At 44.8% G+C, this 17,875-nt stretch overlaps 1 protein-coding gene across 1 annotated transcript in view; it reads left to right on the top strand.

The window, feature by feature from the left end:
- The first annotated feature begins 208 nt into the window (after nt 1-208).
- MARCHF11 (membrane associated ring-CH-type finger 11) overlaps nt 209-17,875 on the top strand; it is a 138,568-nt gene continuing 120,901 nt past the window's right edge. The window contains exons 1-2 of the mRNA XM_055140727.1: nt 209-660; nt 1,750-1,905. Of these exons, the coding sequence (XP_054996702.1) occupies nt 247-660; nt 1,750-1,905 (570 nt within the window). The 5' untranslated portion in view covers nt 209-246. The remainder of the gene's footprint in view (nt 661-1,749; nt 1,906-17,875) is intronic.

Genomic DNA, 17,875 nt, shown 5'->3' with positions numbered 1-17,875 from the left:
GCCCCCTCCCCGGAACGCCCCCCGCCCCCCGCCGCGCCGCTCCGCCCCCTCCCCGCGGAACCCCGCGCCGCCTCCAGTGCCGCCGGGCGCTCGGCTCCGGGAGCAGCCGCCGCCGCCGCCGCCGCCGCCCCGCGTCCCTCCCGGCGCCCCCCGCCCCCGGGGGCCCCCCGCGTCCCCGCCCCGCCCCCGCCGGCGCTGCCCGCGCCCCGAGCCCGCGCCGGCCAGGAGGGCGGCGGCGGCAGCACCATGAGCCTGGAGGGCGGCCCGGGCGGCAGCCGGCCCCGTGGGGGGGACACCCGGGACCCTGAGCCGCCGCCGCCGCCGCCGCCGGGACAGCCGGCCTCGGCGCCCCCCGCGCCCCCCGCGCCCCCCGAGCCGCCGAGCGCCGAGCAGGCGCCCCCGCCGCAGCCGCCGCCGCCGCCGCCGCCGCCTTCGCCCGGCGCCCGGGACGGCTCGGGGACCGGCGACTCGGGGCCGGGTCCCGGGCGGGCGGGAGGCCGGGGCGGGGACGAGGGCGAGCGGCGGGGCGCGGGCGAGCAGCCCGAGACGCGCTCCGTGTGCAGCAGCCGCAGCAGCAGCAGCGGCGGCGGCGGCGAGCGGCGCGCCGGGCACCAGCACCACCAGCCCATCTGCAAGATCTGCTTCCAGGGCGCCGAGCAGGTAAGGCCCGCGGGAGCGTCAGCACCACGGACAGCGCCCGCCGCGCGCCCCGCGCCCCGCCGCTGGCAGGCTGAGCCGAACGTCCCGCGAGCGGAAAGGCCCTTTCGTGTGTTGGACACCCCCTCCCCATGCACCCCCTTACCTGCTTTGGCCCTGATACGTGGCCCCAGGTACTTGAGTGACAGTGCCCCGAGTATCTCTTTTGGGAATGGCAAAATCAGTTTGGGGGTTCTGCAAGCCTTCCTGGATAAACAGATCCCAGCATAGACTTGGAGTACTAATTGGAAGTGAGTTACATCAACACTTGAAAAAAAAAAAGCAGGATCTTTTCTTACGGGGCAGGTTTGGGGGACCGTTTCCTAGCGAAATGCGGCTCCCCGTGTTCACCGGAGAAGTGAAATATGCCTTTTGACCTTGTCAAAGGCTACCCAGCCTGAAAGGTACTTTCTGCTGGCTAGCAACACCATTCGGAGATGATTAGAGTGTATTAGAGGCGCATGCAAAGTTCCATGCGAGCAGTCGTGGAGACGGTAAGATGACATGCCTCGCAAAATGTGTGGTCTGAGGAAACATCAGGTTTAATATTTTTGAAAGTAAGGAAGTTGCATAAGAATATTCAGGCTTTCAGGAATGCAGTGCCCCGAGTCAATATTTATGATGTTACATTTAGAAAAAACTAAAAGCATAATGCTATTGCAGGCTCCTTCCTGGGATGCAATGCAATTCTTCCTTAGCAATGATTAAGAATAACTGCAGAGGAAATGCATCTGACCATCCACTTAAAAGTTATTAAAGAGATTTAATAGTCCAGCTTTTCCCCAAGGGCATCGGGAGCTATATCTTTGCAGACATCTTGTATGTTGGTAGAACATTTATGTCATAACTCTAAGCACTCTCTTTGAAATAGTTTTCAGACTTTAGTTTCATTCCCATCAGAGTTATAAAAATTTAATTCCATTTTCTCAAGAGTTGGATGCTGTTGTCTGCTTCTGGGTAAATGTCTTTGAAAGGAAGAGAAGCAAGAGAGTCAGGTTTTTGGACAGTCAAGATGCGAACATTAATATTCATACTGGGCTGTTTTCTGTTTAGGGGGAGCTGTTGAACCCTTGCCGGTGTGACGGGTCCGTTCGCTATACGCATCAGCTGTGCCTCCTAAAGTGGATCAGCGAGAGAGGTTCTTGGACTTGTGAACTGTGCTGTTACAGATATCATGTCATAGCCATTAAAATGAAACAACCTTGCCAGGTAACTTCCTGAAATTCCTCCTCCACCCTTCAAAATAGTTTCATTTAGTTCCAGATCACAGTAGTTCAGTTACTGCCAAGAAGTGGTACCTGCACTATTTTTAAAACTATGTTAGGCAAATCACAGTAAAAAAAAAAAACCAGGATGTACATTTCGTGATGTGCTTCTCCATGGCTCTGACATTGTTTGAGGATGTTTTATTTCACTGGTTTCCTATATTTTTTATTTATGCATGAGATTATACCCATCTTTGTTTCTGAAAAGATCAGATGGTAAACTGTCTGAAATCCAATGACAGCCATTTTTTTACCTAATTAGAAATGTTAGGTAATGTCATTTTAGCAGTATTTTGTGAATTTAAACATCAGAGGCCTGGGTTGGGTCTGTGTCTGAAAGTAAATGTAAGTAAAGCAAAATTTCACTACTTTGGTTCAACTTGTTCTCACTTGAACAATCTTTTAACCTACTCAGGTTTTACTTTTTTACAGGACGTTTTCCTTTATGGTTAAACTTTAGCTACATTTATTTGTTAATATGTTCAACTACTTAGTTAATAACAAAGTATTTCCCAAAGTTGTTCTCAATAACACCACTGAAATTCTATCATTAAACTTCTGGTATATAATCACATCAGAACACAGCCTCTAAAAACCTACAAATGCCCTTGGGAAAGTAGTGTTTTGGTTTTTCAGTAGTGAAAGTGATTCAGGAATTTGACTAGACTGATGGTATGTAAAATACAAAGCATTGTGAGTGACACTTTCCTTAAACCAGAGCAAAATGACATGTGACTGATAAGCCTGGGACTGAGGTAAGGATAAAGTTAAACAGACACAGAGGAATAGGGTAAGAACCGGGAGGTTAAAAGAAAAGAGGTAATGAAAAGAAGTAGAAGAGAGACTTGAAAGGTTTGTGAAAGAAAGTATTCAAAGTTAGTTTTTCCTATTTTTTTCTTTTTGGAGGAAGGTCACACTCAGCAGTGTGCCCAGGCTTAACCTCTGGCTCTGAGCTCAGGAATCTTCCTGCAGGGTTCAAGGGATCACAAGGGATGCCAGAGATCAAATCCGGGTTGGTTGTGTGCAAGGCAAGCACCCTACCCACTGTACTATTGCTCTAAACCCGTTTTTTTTAAATGTTATTAAATTTAGTTTGCCTTGAGCAATATAAAACAGGTGAAATTGTTAGTGTGTGCAGAATGAACCCATCAGCTGATTTACTGCTGCATTCATCATTTAACCTTTTAATTTTTCTATCCTTCATGGAGTTTGCCATTAATTCACGTCTCTGGGAATTGCCTTTTAAGGCATGATTACCAAACCTGAGGTGGAAATATAAATTTTTTCAGGCTGACTTAAGGCTTAGAAATAATTGGGAGAAAAGACTAATGGCTATGGATGAGAATATGATCGTGTAGAGATGGACACAGGCCTGGCACATGTCCGCAGGAATTCTAATTGATGGAGCTTCTAGGACATCAACTGAAGGATCTGTCATAGTTGTCTTGAGAAAACAGGTTGAAGCATGTCTGCCAACAGGATATGAGTTGTATAGTGGGGTGTTCAGTGCTCTTATGAATAGAAATGTGTGGAGATGACAAATGAGAGCTTTGGGAGCCTAGCGAAAAATTTCATGAGAAGCACTGTGGTCAGGACTTTTCAAGGCTAAAATTGAATGCAAAGTATTTTTAAAAAACTTGAGTTTCTGTTTTTTCACTCATTTAGGACAGTGAATATTGAAGTTAGAAACAGTTTCATGTTGTCATTTAAAAACACAACAGAGAAAGGGCTGGTGAAAAAAAACACATACTGTTTATGCATTCTAGTCCTGGCGTAAAATTAATTGATTACTACAGTGATTTTTGGCCTCATGGAAAAAATCATTCAGCTATTATTATTATTATTATTACTATTATTATTATTATTATTTTGCTTTTTGGGTCACATCCGGCGATGCAGAGGGGTTACTCCTGGCTCTGCACTCAGGAATTGCCCCCCGGACAGTGCTCAGGGGACCATATAGAATGCTGGGAGTCGAACCCCAGTTGGCTGCCTGCAAGGCAAATGCCCTACCTGCTGTGCTATTTCTCCAGCCCCCAGTAATTATTTTTTTAAACAATTTGTTCCCAAAGGGTGAACTGATAGGAAACCAAACCCAAACAAAAAGCTACCATATCCTCCCAACTCACGCTGTATCATTACTAATAAGTTTAGGATGGATTTTATGGCATAGGCCCAAACTATCCTGACTGACAACCTCGTGTGTTAGTTGCCATGGACCGCAGAATAGTTTTCAGAAAGAAAGTGAAGATGAGTGTGATGATGGCTATCCAGAGCATTCCGATCGTGGCTTTCCGGGGCATATACATACATCTCAAACTCAGCATTCTTTGCAAAAAGAAAACTCCCTGGTGAGCCTTCCCGACATGTGGATTCTTATACCTTAGAACTAGTTTAGTTTTAGATTAAGTTTGAGTATATTTTGGGTATGTTTCTAAGTGACTGGACCACATCCTGAACATTTATTCTGAATTTTGATTTTTTTTCCCTTGCTGGAGTGAAATCAATTAGATTTACTATCTGTCACAGTCACCCCTTTAAATGGCATGGAAGAGAGTCATTTTTTTCATGGTATAGGATCAAGAGGGAAGCATGTATGAAATTGCTCCCCCTCCCCCCCCCACGACTTTATTCTATGCACGGAGCTCACTTATGGCCACGAGAGGCTGGTTCCTTGGTGTAGAACAGAATAGATGGATAAAGAATTCTACTGAGAACATTTCTTGAACACTTCTTCTGTGCCAGGCATATTCTAAGTGCTTTACTTCCACGATACTAATATTTAGTCTTTATAATAGATTCATGAGGTACAGGACTAGTCTAATCCCTAGCCATACAAAGGGAAACTGAAGCATGGTGAGTGACTTTGACCAGGTAAATAGTAAAAGGCAAAGCCAGAATTCAGATTTAGTCTCTTGTCCTGGAAGCCCTGACTCTTGGCCACCTTGCTTCATAATGGAGCGAGTTTTTTTCTCAACTTCCAGGATGGCCACTTTGATCTTTCTGGCTATATCGTGAATTGTCCTGTATAATGTGAGTCAAGTCGGAATGAGTTTGTTGGTCCCTTAGTCTTAAAGATGGTCTGATCACCTACTGCTAAATAGCAAACTTTAGATGGTTTCTCTCAGATTCAGAGTTGGGCTTGGGTGCGGTTATTTCCAGGGTCCTGTTCCATCAGAGAGTGTGCAATCTGGAGTGGGTTTGACTGTCTCATCTGACTTGTTCTCATTGGAATTGTTCTTAGGGTGGCTGATGGCAGGAAGCCAGTGGGGGCTTAGCTGCTGCTTCACTTCTTTTTCCACTGGGACTCCTTGTAGTATATTGGTTGTGTTGCCAAAGCATGGAAGGGAAGGTTGTACACCTTTCAAGGCCCATCCCTGAGCGTTACCTGGTCTTTTGTTTCCCATATTCTCTTGTTAAAGCAAGTCACTGGACCAACTCAGATTCAAGAGGAGGGAAAATAGACTTCACCTCCGAGTCTTTCCTTCAGTGGACAGTGGCTACCAATAAACAGTCCCAGGAGACAGTTTCTAATCCGACCCTGTCACTCCCCACTGGTTGCTGTCTGGGCCTGTATTGGGTTCATCTGAGTCAGTAAGGCCACTGCAACTTCTCTTCCTGGACTCAGAAGCAGGGAAAGTAAAAAAAAATGCACAGGGAGGTTGAGTTCATTGTGTTGTGGAGCTTAATGTACAACATGCTCAAGAACTTTCAGAAATGATCACTACCATCATGTGCCAGCTGGTGCGCAGAGTGACAAAGTGACAGAGAAGAGAAGGGAGCCCCAGCCAGGAAGCAGGTGTGTGAGAAAGGATAAAGATGCTGCATAAGCCGAAAACTTCAGTTGTGCTTGTTTTTCTCATTGAGATTTGAGGACTTTGAAAATTCGGCGCTGAAACTCCTTTATTCATTGGAGTTCAGTGATACTCAGCAACATGACCCAATAGAGAGCAAACGTATCCTCGACTGTATATTTAAACCATAATTACAGTATCATTAGCAGTAGGAGTTAATTAAGACATTCAAAGTCATTAACATGCATTTACCTTCCTACCTACTTACAGAATCCATTTTATTGATTAACATATTCAAAATGATGCATTAATGATATTTTAAGACTAAAAACTCATTCTGCTCCGAATCTTACCACATGGCATAAAATTAACGGCATCTAGGAGCATTTGAGATCAAATTGATTTTGATTTTTGTGACATTTCAAGCTAATTTATCTATATCATGTTTGTGAATGCTTTCTGAAAGCTTTCCAAGGATCATGAGTGTTTGAAGAGATAACCTTAACTAGTTCAAGTATTGTATGGGGAACATCAAATGCTTTAAGAGACGGATGGTAGTGCTGAAACAGGGAAAGAGATCTTGCAAAGGTAAGGTAATAGCTATATTACCTTGTAGTAATGTATTGCAAAAAGTTACTTAATTCTTTGTGCCTTAGTCTTTCATTCTTAAGAGATAGTAATGATGCCTATTTTGGATGTTAGTTTTGATTGTTAAGTATGTAAATGCGGAGTGTTTAGAACAGTCTTCACACAGAATGGTGCATTTTAGTGGTGGCTCCCAATGCTTTGGTTTGTCCGCTTAGCTCACAGATGGGGGCGTGCTGTGACCAACAACAGCGCTCTCAGGAGCCTGTTTTTCTGGCTCTTGTCACTCAAGTGAACTTAATGACTCTTTGTTGCTCCATATTTGCCCCTAGCTTTTCACTCCCTGCTTTGTCTGGTGGAACCTAGCTTCGTTTTCTGAGTTAATCTGTTATTGTAAATAATAAATGAAGAGAGCCTTTTAAAAACCAGGAGGAATGAGATGTAATGACCCCAGTACTCAGGAGCACAGGCCTCCCAGATGATCCTCACGATGGGTCTGCACTGGACCCTGCCCCTGTTCAGACTGGGCAGAGGCTCTTGCAGGTGTCCAGGCACTGGGCAGCACCTTTCAGCATGATCAGCACCCCTGAGTGCTGGGTTGATGCTTCAAAAGTTCCCTTATGGGTAGAGGATGTGTGAGTAGCCCCAGAGAACCCAGGGAAAGGGTGTAGTGAGGCGGGGGATGGGGGTGTCAGCTGGACACAGGTAGATCAGTCATGGGAAATAATGATCATCAGTTTTCCCTTTGTTTCTTTACCCAGAAAACCAGAGAAAAGGAAAAGGAAGAGGGAAAGAACAAGGGAGGGATGGAGACTTAACTGTGGCCATGTACCTCTTAGGTTAGTATTTGGCCCTGATCATTATTCGTAGTGGCTGTGACATTTGTACTTCTTGATTTTCCTAAATACTTAGAACGTGCTGTCCACAGCTGCTCTCATCACAAACAGAAATGCTGGGAGTCTCCTATGAAGGAGAATGAGTCGAGACTGTTTTTCACTTTTATCCACATTGTAAAGATCCTAAGGTTTATCATGATCATTTTTGAATGAGACAGGAACTTGGCACCAGGTAGGCTCATCTTGGCTATTGTCCTAAGGTCTAGCTTCTGAACGGATGTGTAAAGTGTTTTGAAGTGTTAAACGAGCTTCTGGAGGACCCTGTCATCATCATTTTCCGAAATGGAGCTCTGTCTTGAAGGAGGTGTTTCCACCTTCAGAAATCATGTGGTCACTCTCACCATGCCGCTGACAAATTACTGTGTATTTGAAACACTGACAAGTGATCATTGAAAATTGATTGTGAGTTTTGGCTGTGAGTGAAATTGATCTCAGAGCATGAACTTCAGCAGCTTTGCACGTGACCATTTGGATTGTGACCATTCAAGGATTGTGCACTTTGTGGGTGGTACATGCCAGCAGAGTCACAACCCCATTAGTGGGTTGGACCACTTTTTTTTTCTTTTTGAGTCACACCCAGGGATGCACAGGGTTACTCCTGGCTCATGCACTCAGGAATTACTCCTGGTGGTGGTTAGGGGACCATACGGGATGCTGGGAATCAAACCCGGGTCGGCCACATGCAAGGCAAAAGCCCTACCCGCTGTGCTATCGTTCCAGCCCCGGGACCACTTTTTAATTTGCCCTCTATCTGCTGTCTTCCTAACATTCTCTGTGGGGCTAATAATAGCTAATACCAAGCCAGGGTAGAACTTTTATTGCCATGCCCAAATAGCTGAGGAATAATGTCTAAATATGATACTTAAATACACATACTGGCATATTTTATAGATAATCAAAATGTCAAAATAAACAAAGGACACATCACCAGGAATTTTTTCACCTTTGAAATTATTTTTGTTTCATTTGCTTATAAACGCTCTAAACACCTGGACCCTCATTTTGCTCCATAGAGCAAGCAGATTGATGATTTTCTATTGAACAAAATAGAAATAGACATTGTATCCTATTGCTGTCCCTGATGTACTGCGTAGCCCCCGTGTCGTGAGTTTCTAATTTGTTTTAAAGCTTGATGCTACTGAGATGGTAAGAAGAGAGAATAATATGGGCATTGTGCTGGTGCTGGCTTTAGTTCTTCCTTCCTTCTCCCCTTCACTTTTTCTGGTTCTGTTTTGGGGCCACACCCAGCAGTGCTCAGAGCTTATTCCTGGTTCTGTGCTCCTGGATCACTCCTGGCAGTTTCAGTGGCCCCTCTGTGGTGCTAAGAATTGAACCCAGGTTGGCCACATGCAAGGCAAGCACCTTCCCTGCTGTACTCTCTTTCTGGCCTCCTTTCATTCATTTTTGCCCTTTCCTGTCCCTTTGCTGTTGTAGTGACTGGGGTGGAGGAGGGGGTGGTGGTGACACATACCTGATTGTGGTGCTTGTCCATTTAGGGGTGTTGTGTTGCAGAGATTGGAGAAATCCAGTTGACCACCTACCTTTTTGGCAACCTGAACCCCAACCCTAAACTTCATCCCTAGCCTCTAACCCCAACCCTACCCTAACCCTAATACTACCCCTACATTTTTTACGATGGTCCTTGGCATCACCAACTGCAGTGCAGCTGGGCTCCTGCCTGCCTTGTGGGAGAGTGCCAGAGACGGAACCCGTGGCCTGATGCCCACAAGGCAGGCACTCCGCTTCTGAACTCTAAGCCCAGAGCTTGTTTTCAGTGTCAGCGAGAGTGAGCTGAGGATGTTGATGTCATCCCAATGTGTGAGAGTCTCCAGAACTTTCTTTTTCCAGAGACATCTGCTTTTCTGCTTTTAGTGTATCAAGTATATGCTATTAGTATCAATAGTCGACTTTAGGATATTAAGTGCCTGGGACTTCTTTAGAATATTTCCCCATTGACTCCTTTCTCCTCTTTGCCCTCTTTGCCCTGATAACTCCACTTCCTGTAGATGAAAGTCCCTTCTACTGGATGGAGCTGGGCAGACTATCAATCAAAGCAAGTTAGGGCAAGTAGAAAATTTGGCCGGGTCTGGGTGGGAGAATCATGCTATGCCTCCAATACATGTTCACTTGATAACCCTTATCTTGTTATCGAAACCAGAGCTCAGCAAATCTCTGAAGTAGAAGGCTGTGTGTCTTTGAGGCAGGAAAGTTGCTGTAGATAGAATAAAGCATGCAAGCATGACAGTGTCCCAGTACAGTGTTCCTGGTATGTCAACTCTGGTTTTGAATTCTACTGTTACCTCAATATGTTGGGAAATAGCATCCTGATATTCCCCTCTTCCCAACCCCCAAATAATTTAAAATTTAAAGGTGTTGGAGAGAGAATAGAGTGGTTTGGGTGCTTGTCTAGCATGCTGCTGACCCGAGTTTGATCCCAGTACTCCATGGGGACCCCTGCGCCCCACCAGGAGTGATCCCTGAACGCAGAGCCAAGAATAAGTCCTGAGCACCCCTCCAGGTGGCTCACCTTCCTTCCCCAATTTAAGAATTCATGGGCTATGAAAAGGTAGCTGGTAAGCTGGATTTCTCTCACTCAAGATTGTGTGGTAGGGGCTAGAGCTCTAGTACAGTGGGTAGGGTGTTTGCCTTGCACGTGGCCAACCTGGGTTCAATTCCCAGCATTCTATATGGTCCCCCGAGCACCACCAGGACTAATTCCAGAGTGCAAATCCAGGAGTAACCCCTGTGCATCACAGGGTGTGACCCAAAAAGCAAAAAAAAAAAAGATTGTATGGTAGTTTGCCAGCCTTTATTGAAATGGGCTTAGGTGTTTTCTTGTCTCCTAGAATATTAAGCATGAAGTGTATTTTAACATTTATATGTTTCCTTGTGACTTTGAGCGGAAATTATTGTAAACTTCTATCCTTTAAGAAATAGTGACGCTGTAGCGCTGCAATTTTTTTTAAACTCTTGCACACATAATTTTAGGACAACGGTGGTCCTCATTCCTCTGACCCTTAGAGAGCCCCCAATATGCCATGGGGCTACACTAGCACACAACAGGGACGAATGGAGATATTACTGGCGCCTGCTCGAGCAAATCAATGAACAACGGGATGACAGTGATACAGTGATACAGTGCTTTTCTTAAGTCTTTAAGCAAAGTTTTAAGGTTTGACAAAGTCATTTTCCCTCGAACCTACAAATAACAATGTTTGGCAACTAGGATACAGCTCTATGTTACTTATTTGATTTTGTTTTTACTTTTTTGGGTCACACCCAGTGATGCTCAGGGGTTACTCCTGGCTCTGCACTCAGGAATTACTCCTGGTGGTGCTTGGGGGACTGGGATTGAACCTGGGTCAGCTGCATATAAGGCAAGCACCCTAACCCACTGTACTATTACTTGGCCCCAGCTCTGCAATTTAAGGCTAACTACAATTAAAGTTAATGCTTCTTAAGTATTAAGTCATAAAACATTTTTTCCCCTCCAAACAGTTGTTTTGATCATATCAAACACAAATCTTATACTTTCAGAACTTGTTTTGGTTAAGGATATATTGGAATATGTCTGCAGTATCCCTAATATAGACTAGCCTTTCTAGTCTCAGTACATTTTGAAATGCATTTGGAACCGGTATTCTCTAGCTCAGAGGTTTCCAGACTTACTTGGTTTACTGCCCTCATTTGGGGGGAAAAATCTTTCCCTATCTCCTTGGAAAATCTTTTTTTCTTTTTCTTGGTTTTGGTGGCCAGAGACAGCAGGGCTTAGAGCTTACTCCTTGTCTTACTCCTTCCGACTTACTTCTGAAAAGGACCTTCCCCACTGTACTTACTATTTCTGCAGCAAGGAAACTACCTCCTGCAGGTGAACAAACAGAAAGAACAGGAAGCACCGTCATCTCGGTTGTGCTCTGAACTATTACTACCTACTGCCATCGTTTCATTGCTCTCCCTGCCCTACCTCGGGGAGGTATCGCCCGTTTTGGGAAACAGTGTCCTAACAGATAGATAGATGCCTGCAGCAAGTTCTCCCACAATCTCTATATAGTCCAACAGGTGTGCTTAGAATATTTTCCCTTAGGCAGGTCTTAAAGTGGTCCCGGTCTAATTTGCCTGGTATCCCCAAGCATCTCTTCTAGGAGGGTAAGTATAACAGTGCCTGGGATCAACTGTGCAACCCGTCATGTAAGAGAGCTCACCCTAACTTGGGCAGCTCACCCTAGCTTGAGACTCACTCTCCTAGTTGTTCTCCTCTGAGGGCCATACAGAGACTATTTGTGCTATGAATGAGTGAATGAATGAATTAGTGAAGGGAGGAGTGGCTGTCTGCTTCAGGTGAACAGAATGAGAGGTGAGCTTGCCTGCAGTGAGCATTTTTCTCTTTAGGACATTGGATTTCATTCTTTGCTCATGTATGAGCCATTGGCTTACCGGGTGTTAATGTGACCACACATTCTGAGAGTAATCTTCTAATATTACCGTAACCCCGGTCAGTCTGGGCACATCTGTTCAGGTTTCCAGACCCTCAGGAAAGTGTGGAGTCTATTTTTCAAAGCCTGGAATAAAGAAAGTTTCTGGTGAGCCATATCTGCTCTTTTCAAAAATTAAAATGTCATGAAAAAAGAGTCAGAGAAAGTGGAGTCACCCATGTGTGGCTCATATGCTTTCTCTCGGGTGTCACTGGTTGAAAGATTTGATCCGGCATTGGTTCAGAGAATTTGAATAATCTGTTGGCAATTTGACCAGATGGTCCTGGGTATAAATGAGCTGCTCAGAATGTCAACTGGCGTCATCCTTTTGGTGTGAAACCAACCTGCAACCTGACTGAAAACAAGGTTTCTTCTTTAGATTCGCATCTATACAGTTGTCACATTTTTCTTTTTTTCCTTTCTTTTTGGGCCACACCCAGCAATGCTCAGGGGTTACTCCTGGCTCTGTGCTCAGGAATTACTCCTGGCGAAGCAAGGGGGACCCTATAGGATGCTGGTGATTGAATCTGGGTCGGCTGCGTGCAAGGCAAAGGCCCTCCCCGCTCCTGCCCCAGTCACATGGTTTTAAAAGTGCCTATCCACTGGTGAATATAGTACTCGGACCCAGGGAGAAGCGCTGGGGAGGACAGATCCTTTCCTGTGGCTCACTGCCTGCTTCGCCGGGGCGTGTGCCTTTTCTGGGGTGTAACTGATGTTTGCTCAGAGGATGGGAACAAAGAAATTGCAGCCTCCTTCTATTTCTGGCCCTGCCAGAGTAGAGCGGGATGACTGCCAGGGCAGTGAGAGTGCTTCCGACCCTTTCGAGAGGCAGGGGCCGGACTGATGGGAAGATAATCACCTACGATTATAAGTAAGTGGATGGCAGACACCGAGGACTCGGCCAAGAAGAGCTGCTTGGTGGCGCTTCCTGCCTTCATCCTTGGCTCTCTGACAGCACCCTCCCAGGAGCACAGAACTCATCATTCAGCAGCTGCGCTATTGACTTCACCAAGTGAAGCCCCGTTGAAGTCGAGGTGGATTGAAAATGCGAGAGGCTCCTGGAAGCAACTCTAGACAGCTAATCTCAGAAGGGAACTTCATTTTTATTACCTGTTTAAAGTATAATGCAGAGTCTCCTGCCCCTGCGCCTGGCTGTCTTCATTGGGGCTCCTCGGAGGGGGACAGGTTGAGTTTCCCTCCCCGCCCTGAGCAGAGCCCCAGCAGCCCAAGACCTCCGGAACCCAGCCACAGCCATGCTCAAGGCCCCTCTCCACATGCTTGGACGAGCCTCACGCATGAAGGAACCGGCAGAGGAAACCAGGTGTGTGGGACCCAGGGCTGAGATCTCCAAGCCTGCTTAGATCAGGACTGGGCCTCCTCCACCCAGATTCCCCATTTTCCAGTAGCTTGGCAGCCACAGCCACAAACTGACCCCTGTGCCGTGTAATACGATCAACAGCCAAGATCCAGAGACTATAAAACAAAGCTCCCAGAAGTGTGCAGCAATCTCGTATTGTCTAATTCTCCCTCTTGGAGAACCTGGCAAGCTACTGAGAGTATCCTGCCCACATGGCAGAGCCTGGCAAGCTCCCCGTGGCATATTCTGTATGTCAAAACAGTAACAATGATGGGTCTCATTCCCCTGACCCTGAAAGAGCCTTGAATGCAGCATTGTTAGGAAGGACAAGTAAAGAGAGGCTGCTAAAATCTCAGGGCTAGGATGAATGGAGACATTACTGGTGCCCGCTTGAGCAAATCGATGATCAGTGGGATGACAGTGATATGGTGAAAGTATAATGAACACTGATCTCCATCCATTAGATCACCCTTCTTTCCCCAGCACCCTTTGGTCCCACTGCCCGGCATTTCCCTTCTAGTAATCTCAGCTTTGTGCTCTATGGTCCACTGGTCTAATTTTTATTTTGCTTTGTCTTGTGCATGTGTTTTTCCTTTTCACTTCAAAGAGAACTCTCTTGAAGAGATGTTTGTTATCATTCCTGTAGGAGTGGTTTGCGCAGAAAATGGCCAGTTAAAACCTTCAGTTCTCTGCAGTGTTTTTATTTTTTATATTCTTTCGTCTCTTTGAGAGAGTTTCTTTGTTACTGATCGTACCGTAGCAGCCTGTCCTCAAAATAGGTAGAGAATGCCTAGTCTGTCCTGCCATCCTGCCTCTGGTTTCTTGCTCTTTTCGCTTTGCTAATTATGTGTGAGTGGCCACAACTTAATCTGAGTGCTAGGGACCCATCCCAAATGCAGTTAGTTCTTATTTCAGGAACTGCCGTGATATAACTGGATTCACACTTGTGCCTAGGTTTTCAGTCATGTCAGAACTCCAAACCAGTTGTTAGAGAAATTTTCACAGGCTCATTTCGGTGTGTTCAGCTTGTTCCATTAAAAAGCAAGCTTTAAGGAAGGATAACAGGCCTCACAAATATAAGGGACTTTTGCTTGCATATTCATGAAAGGATATTCTAAAAGTCACAGAAAACACTTTGGCTCATTTCTCTCCCCGCTATGGCCTCTCCCAGAATTAATTTCTTTGCTGTTACATTTGCAAAAACTTTCACGTAAAAATGCATGTGGTGGTTGTCATAGATTAAAAGCTTAGAGCAGCGTAGAAAAGCGCAGTGGATTGCCATGCATATTGTGAGCATTGTACATTTTTTCTCTTCACTTTCTTCATGTTCTTGACAGCATCTTTCCTTTGTGTTTGTAGTGAGGGCAAGTAGATGGGAAAGTTTTCAGGGGCCCCTCCAGTCCTTTGGAGAAATACACAATGGCAACTAGTGAGGAAAAATCATTATTTATCTTGTACTCACCAGGACCAAGCCATTTGCAAGTCAAACCTGGAAGTTTAAAGAAAAGGGGACATTTTATTTAATTTTTTTGAATCACAGTGATAAACACATTTACACAGTTGTTCACTATTTGGTTTCAGTCATATAATGTTCCAACACCCATCCCTTTCACCAGTGTACTTTTCACCGGTGCACCATGAGTCCTAGTTTCCCTCCCACCTTCTGCCAGTCCCCTCCCCTTCCTTCACTACTATGTCAGGCACTGTAGGATAACATGGGGTTTGTCCTTTTTTGCCTTGCCACAGGGAACTTAGTTTACCTTAAAGCAATGTCCTTTCTGTATGGACACAGGAAGACAGTTAATATTAAGCTTTGTAACTTGGGAGCTGATTGACTCCAATAATACTTACTCCAGGGCATCTGCTTTCTCAACTCAGTCACCTTTAGTTCCTAGCACCCCCAAATCAGGGTCTCGATGAGGGACGGAATGGACCCAGGGAAAGCTGTGAGCTACTCTGGCATTAAAATGGGCCAGTCCAAAGTGCCACAATATTCAACTGTAAGTTGAGAACATGGTCATAGACAAATGCTGTCTTGATCCAAAAGTAACAAGGAGACTAGGACCTTGCTGGGGTTAGGAAGACTAACCTGACCTCAGGTCTAGAAAATATAGTGAATGTCCTCAGGAAGAACCAAACTTTAAGTCTGATATATCTCTTACTGTGCTCATACAGAATGATATTGCTAGAAATATTAGAAGTAAATTGACTATGACTATTTAAGTGGATGACTAGCTGAGGAAGGAAGAAATCGACACACCCTTGTTTGGATCCCACCCTTGAGGGGATCTCCTACTAATATGGAGTAATCTCCTTGGATGAGATTTTGTTAATCTCCTAGAGAAATGGTCTTACCCCTCTTTGTTGATTTGTTAATGTTCAATTCACCTTTGTGTCACTGCCCTATGTGATTGCTATATAAACTAAGACTGTAAGGGGAGAAAGGGCAGAGGCAAGACAGAGGGGCAGAGGTAAGACTGTAAGAGGTAAGAAGCAAGGAGAAGAGACAGAAGTGGAGAGAAGACACAGGCAAGACAGAAGACACAGGAGAAGACACAGAAGTGGAGAGAGAAGACACGGAAGCAAGAGAGAAGACACAGAAGTGGAGACAGAGAGAGGTCGGAAGAGACCAGAGGAGAGACTACAGAGACAGACACAGAGATAGAGAGACAAACAGAAGAGAGCATAGCGGCACACACAGAAGCAGAGCACAAGGAGGAGCCATCCCAATGTGGTCCATACACAGCAGCTCGAGAGCACCAAATGCAAGCGGCGAGAGAGAGAGAGAGGGAGAGAGAGAAAGAGAGAGAGAGAGAGAGAGAGAGAGAGAGAGAGAGACCCGAGAGCCTGTGAACAACACAACACATCGTCACACATCATTGCCCCCTCCCGTGCATGCTTGTCTTTGTATTTTTTACAGGACACTTTTCTTCCCTCTCTCTCTTTCTCTCTCTCTCTCTCTCTAAGGGGGCATTTAAACCTCCTTCCTTTACTTCCTGGGGGACTCTCAGTCCTACTGTTTATAGGACTTTGGATCTGGCCCTCAGTTGATAAGAAGGGAGAGCAGAGGACCAAAGAGGAGATGACTGAATTCTGTAGAAAGTGTTATTTGAGGAAAGGAAAGGAAGGGCTGGGAGGCTGGGCCATGGGGTTCCGGTTCCCTTAAGTAGGAAGTTCTGGATGGTGAAAAAACTTTTCTCCGTTAGTATCTTTATTTTTTATTTTGGTTTTTGGGCCGTGCCTGGCAGTGGTTTTGGCTTTTCTCCTTGACTGTGCTGAGGAATCACAACTGGTGGGGTTCAGAGGACCATATAGGGTGCCAGGGTAAGCCTTATGTGAGGCAAGTGTCCTACCTTCTGTCCTGTCTCTCCAGCTTCTTCTTTGATATCTTAAACTAGGGGGATGGAACACCTGTGAGTTGGGTTTAAGGTAAGCAAGGAGATATGCAAAAAGGATTGGGGAAGAAAGAGCCACGTGATACGTTAGGATTACAGTCTGCATATCCTAACATACCCATTTCACAGCAGGAATTTTTATTCTGGCCATTATTTCTCTAATTTCACTTCAACTAATTTTCTTTCTTGTCCCTGTATCCTTATATCATAACCCCTATGGCATTTATTAAAGTTATTTTCAGATCCATACAAGACTCATCAGCAATTGGAGAAGTAGTATGACGAAATAAACGCTAAGCCACCAAGATGACCACTAATCTTATCAAAATATATTGAGCAGTCTTAAATGGCATGTTGTTCTTGAACTACAGAGGAAGATAGAGATACAATACTGAAAACAATATTGTTTTTGTTTGAAAATCCAAGAAGGAAATTACACACAAAGGAGCATCCCTTAGATTTATAGCAGACCTAGTTAAAGAAAGCCTCTGGGTTTGAGGGTAATGGTGGGACATAATAAAACAACTTAATGAAATGAAGCCCTCACCAAGAATATTTTACCCAGCTAAGTTCTCATTAAGATTTGAAGGAATGATACAAAACTTCATGAATAAGCAAAAACTCAGGAACTTCATGGACTCCAAACCAATTTTGAAAAAAGAACTGAAAGAGCTACTTTAAGCAAGATAAACCCCACAAACACAATAAACTTCTAAAGAAAGATGTCACAAAGCCCTACAATAATCTCTTAGTTTCAGTGGTCTAATCATACCAATTAAGAGACAGAATGGCAAAATGGATTAAAAAACGGAATCCAACATCCTGCTGCCTAAAAGAAACACATTTGAATAGTCAGAGCAAACACAGACTCAAAGTAAAAGGCTGGAAACAAATTCTCCAAATAAATAATAGATTTGTATATTATAATGACAGGTTACAAAATCAGTAGACAAAAGTGTGTGGCTTTCCTATATACAAATAATGAAAGAGGTCAAAGAGATATTTTCTAAAAATCCTGTTCACAATTGTGCCTCAGAAAATCAGGGACACACCAGAATCAGCTTAACAAAGAGGTGAAGGACCTACACAAAGAAAGCTATGAAACACTACTTCAAGAAATAAAAGAAGATCTGAGGAAATGGAAACACGTCCCCTGCTCGTGGATTGGGAGGATTTAACAGCACAAAAATGGCAATACTTCCCAAAGCATTATATGTACTGAATGTGGTCCATATAAGGACATCCATGAAATTATTCAAAGAAATAGATCCATACTCTTGAAATTAATACAAAACCATGAATTGGTTTTTGGGTCACACCTGGCAGTGCTTTGGTATAGTTAATGTAATCCTTGGGAAAAAGAAGAGTCATCACCTTCCCCAACTTCAAACCATACTACAAAGCAGGAGTAATTA

The sequence above is a fragment of the Sorex araneus genome, chromosome 1 (genome assembly GCF_027595985.1).
Source record: "Sorex araneus isolate mSorAra2 chromosome 1, mSorAra2.pri, whole genome shotgun sequence".
Lineage (NCBI taxonomy): Eukaryota > Metazoa > Chordata > Mammalia > Eulipotyphla > Soricidae > Sorex > Sorex araneus.
Note: the sequence above shows the minus strand (reverse complement) of the source record. Positions and strands in the feature narration are given on the sequence as shown.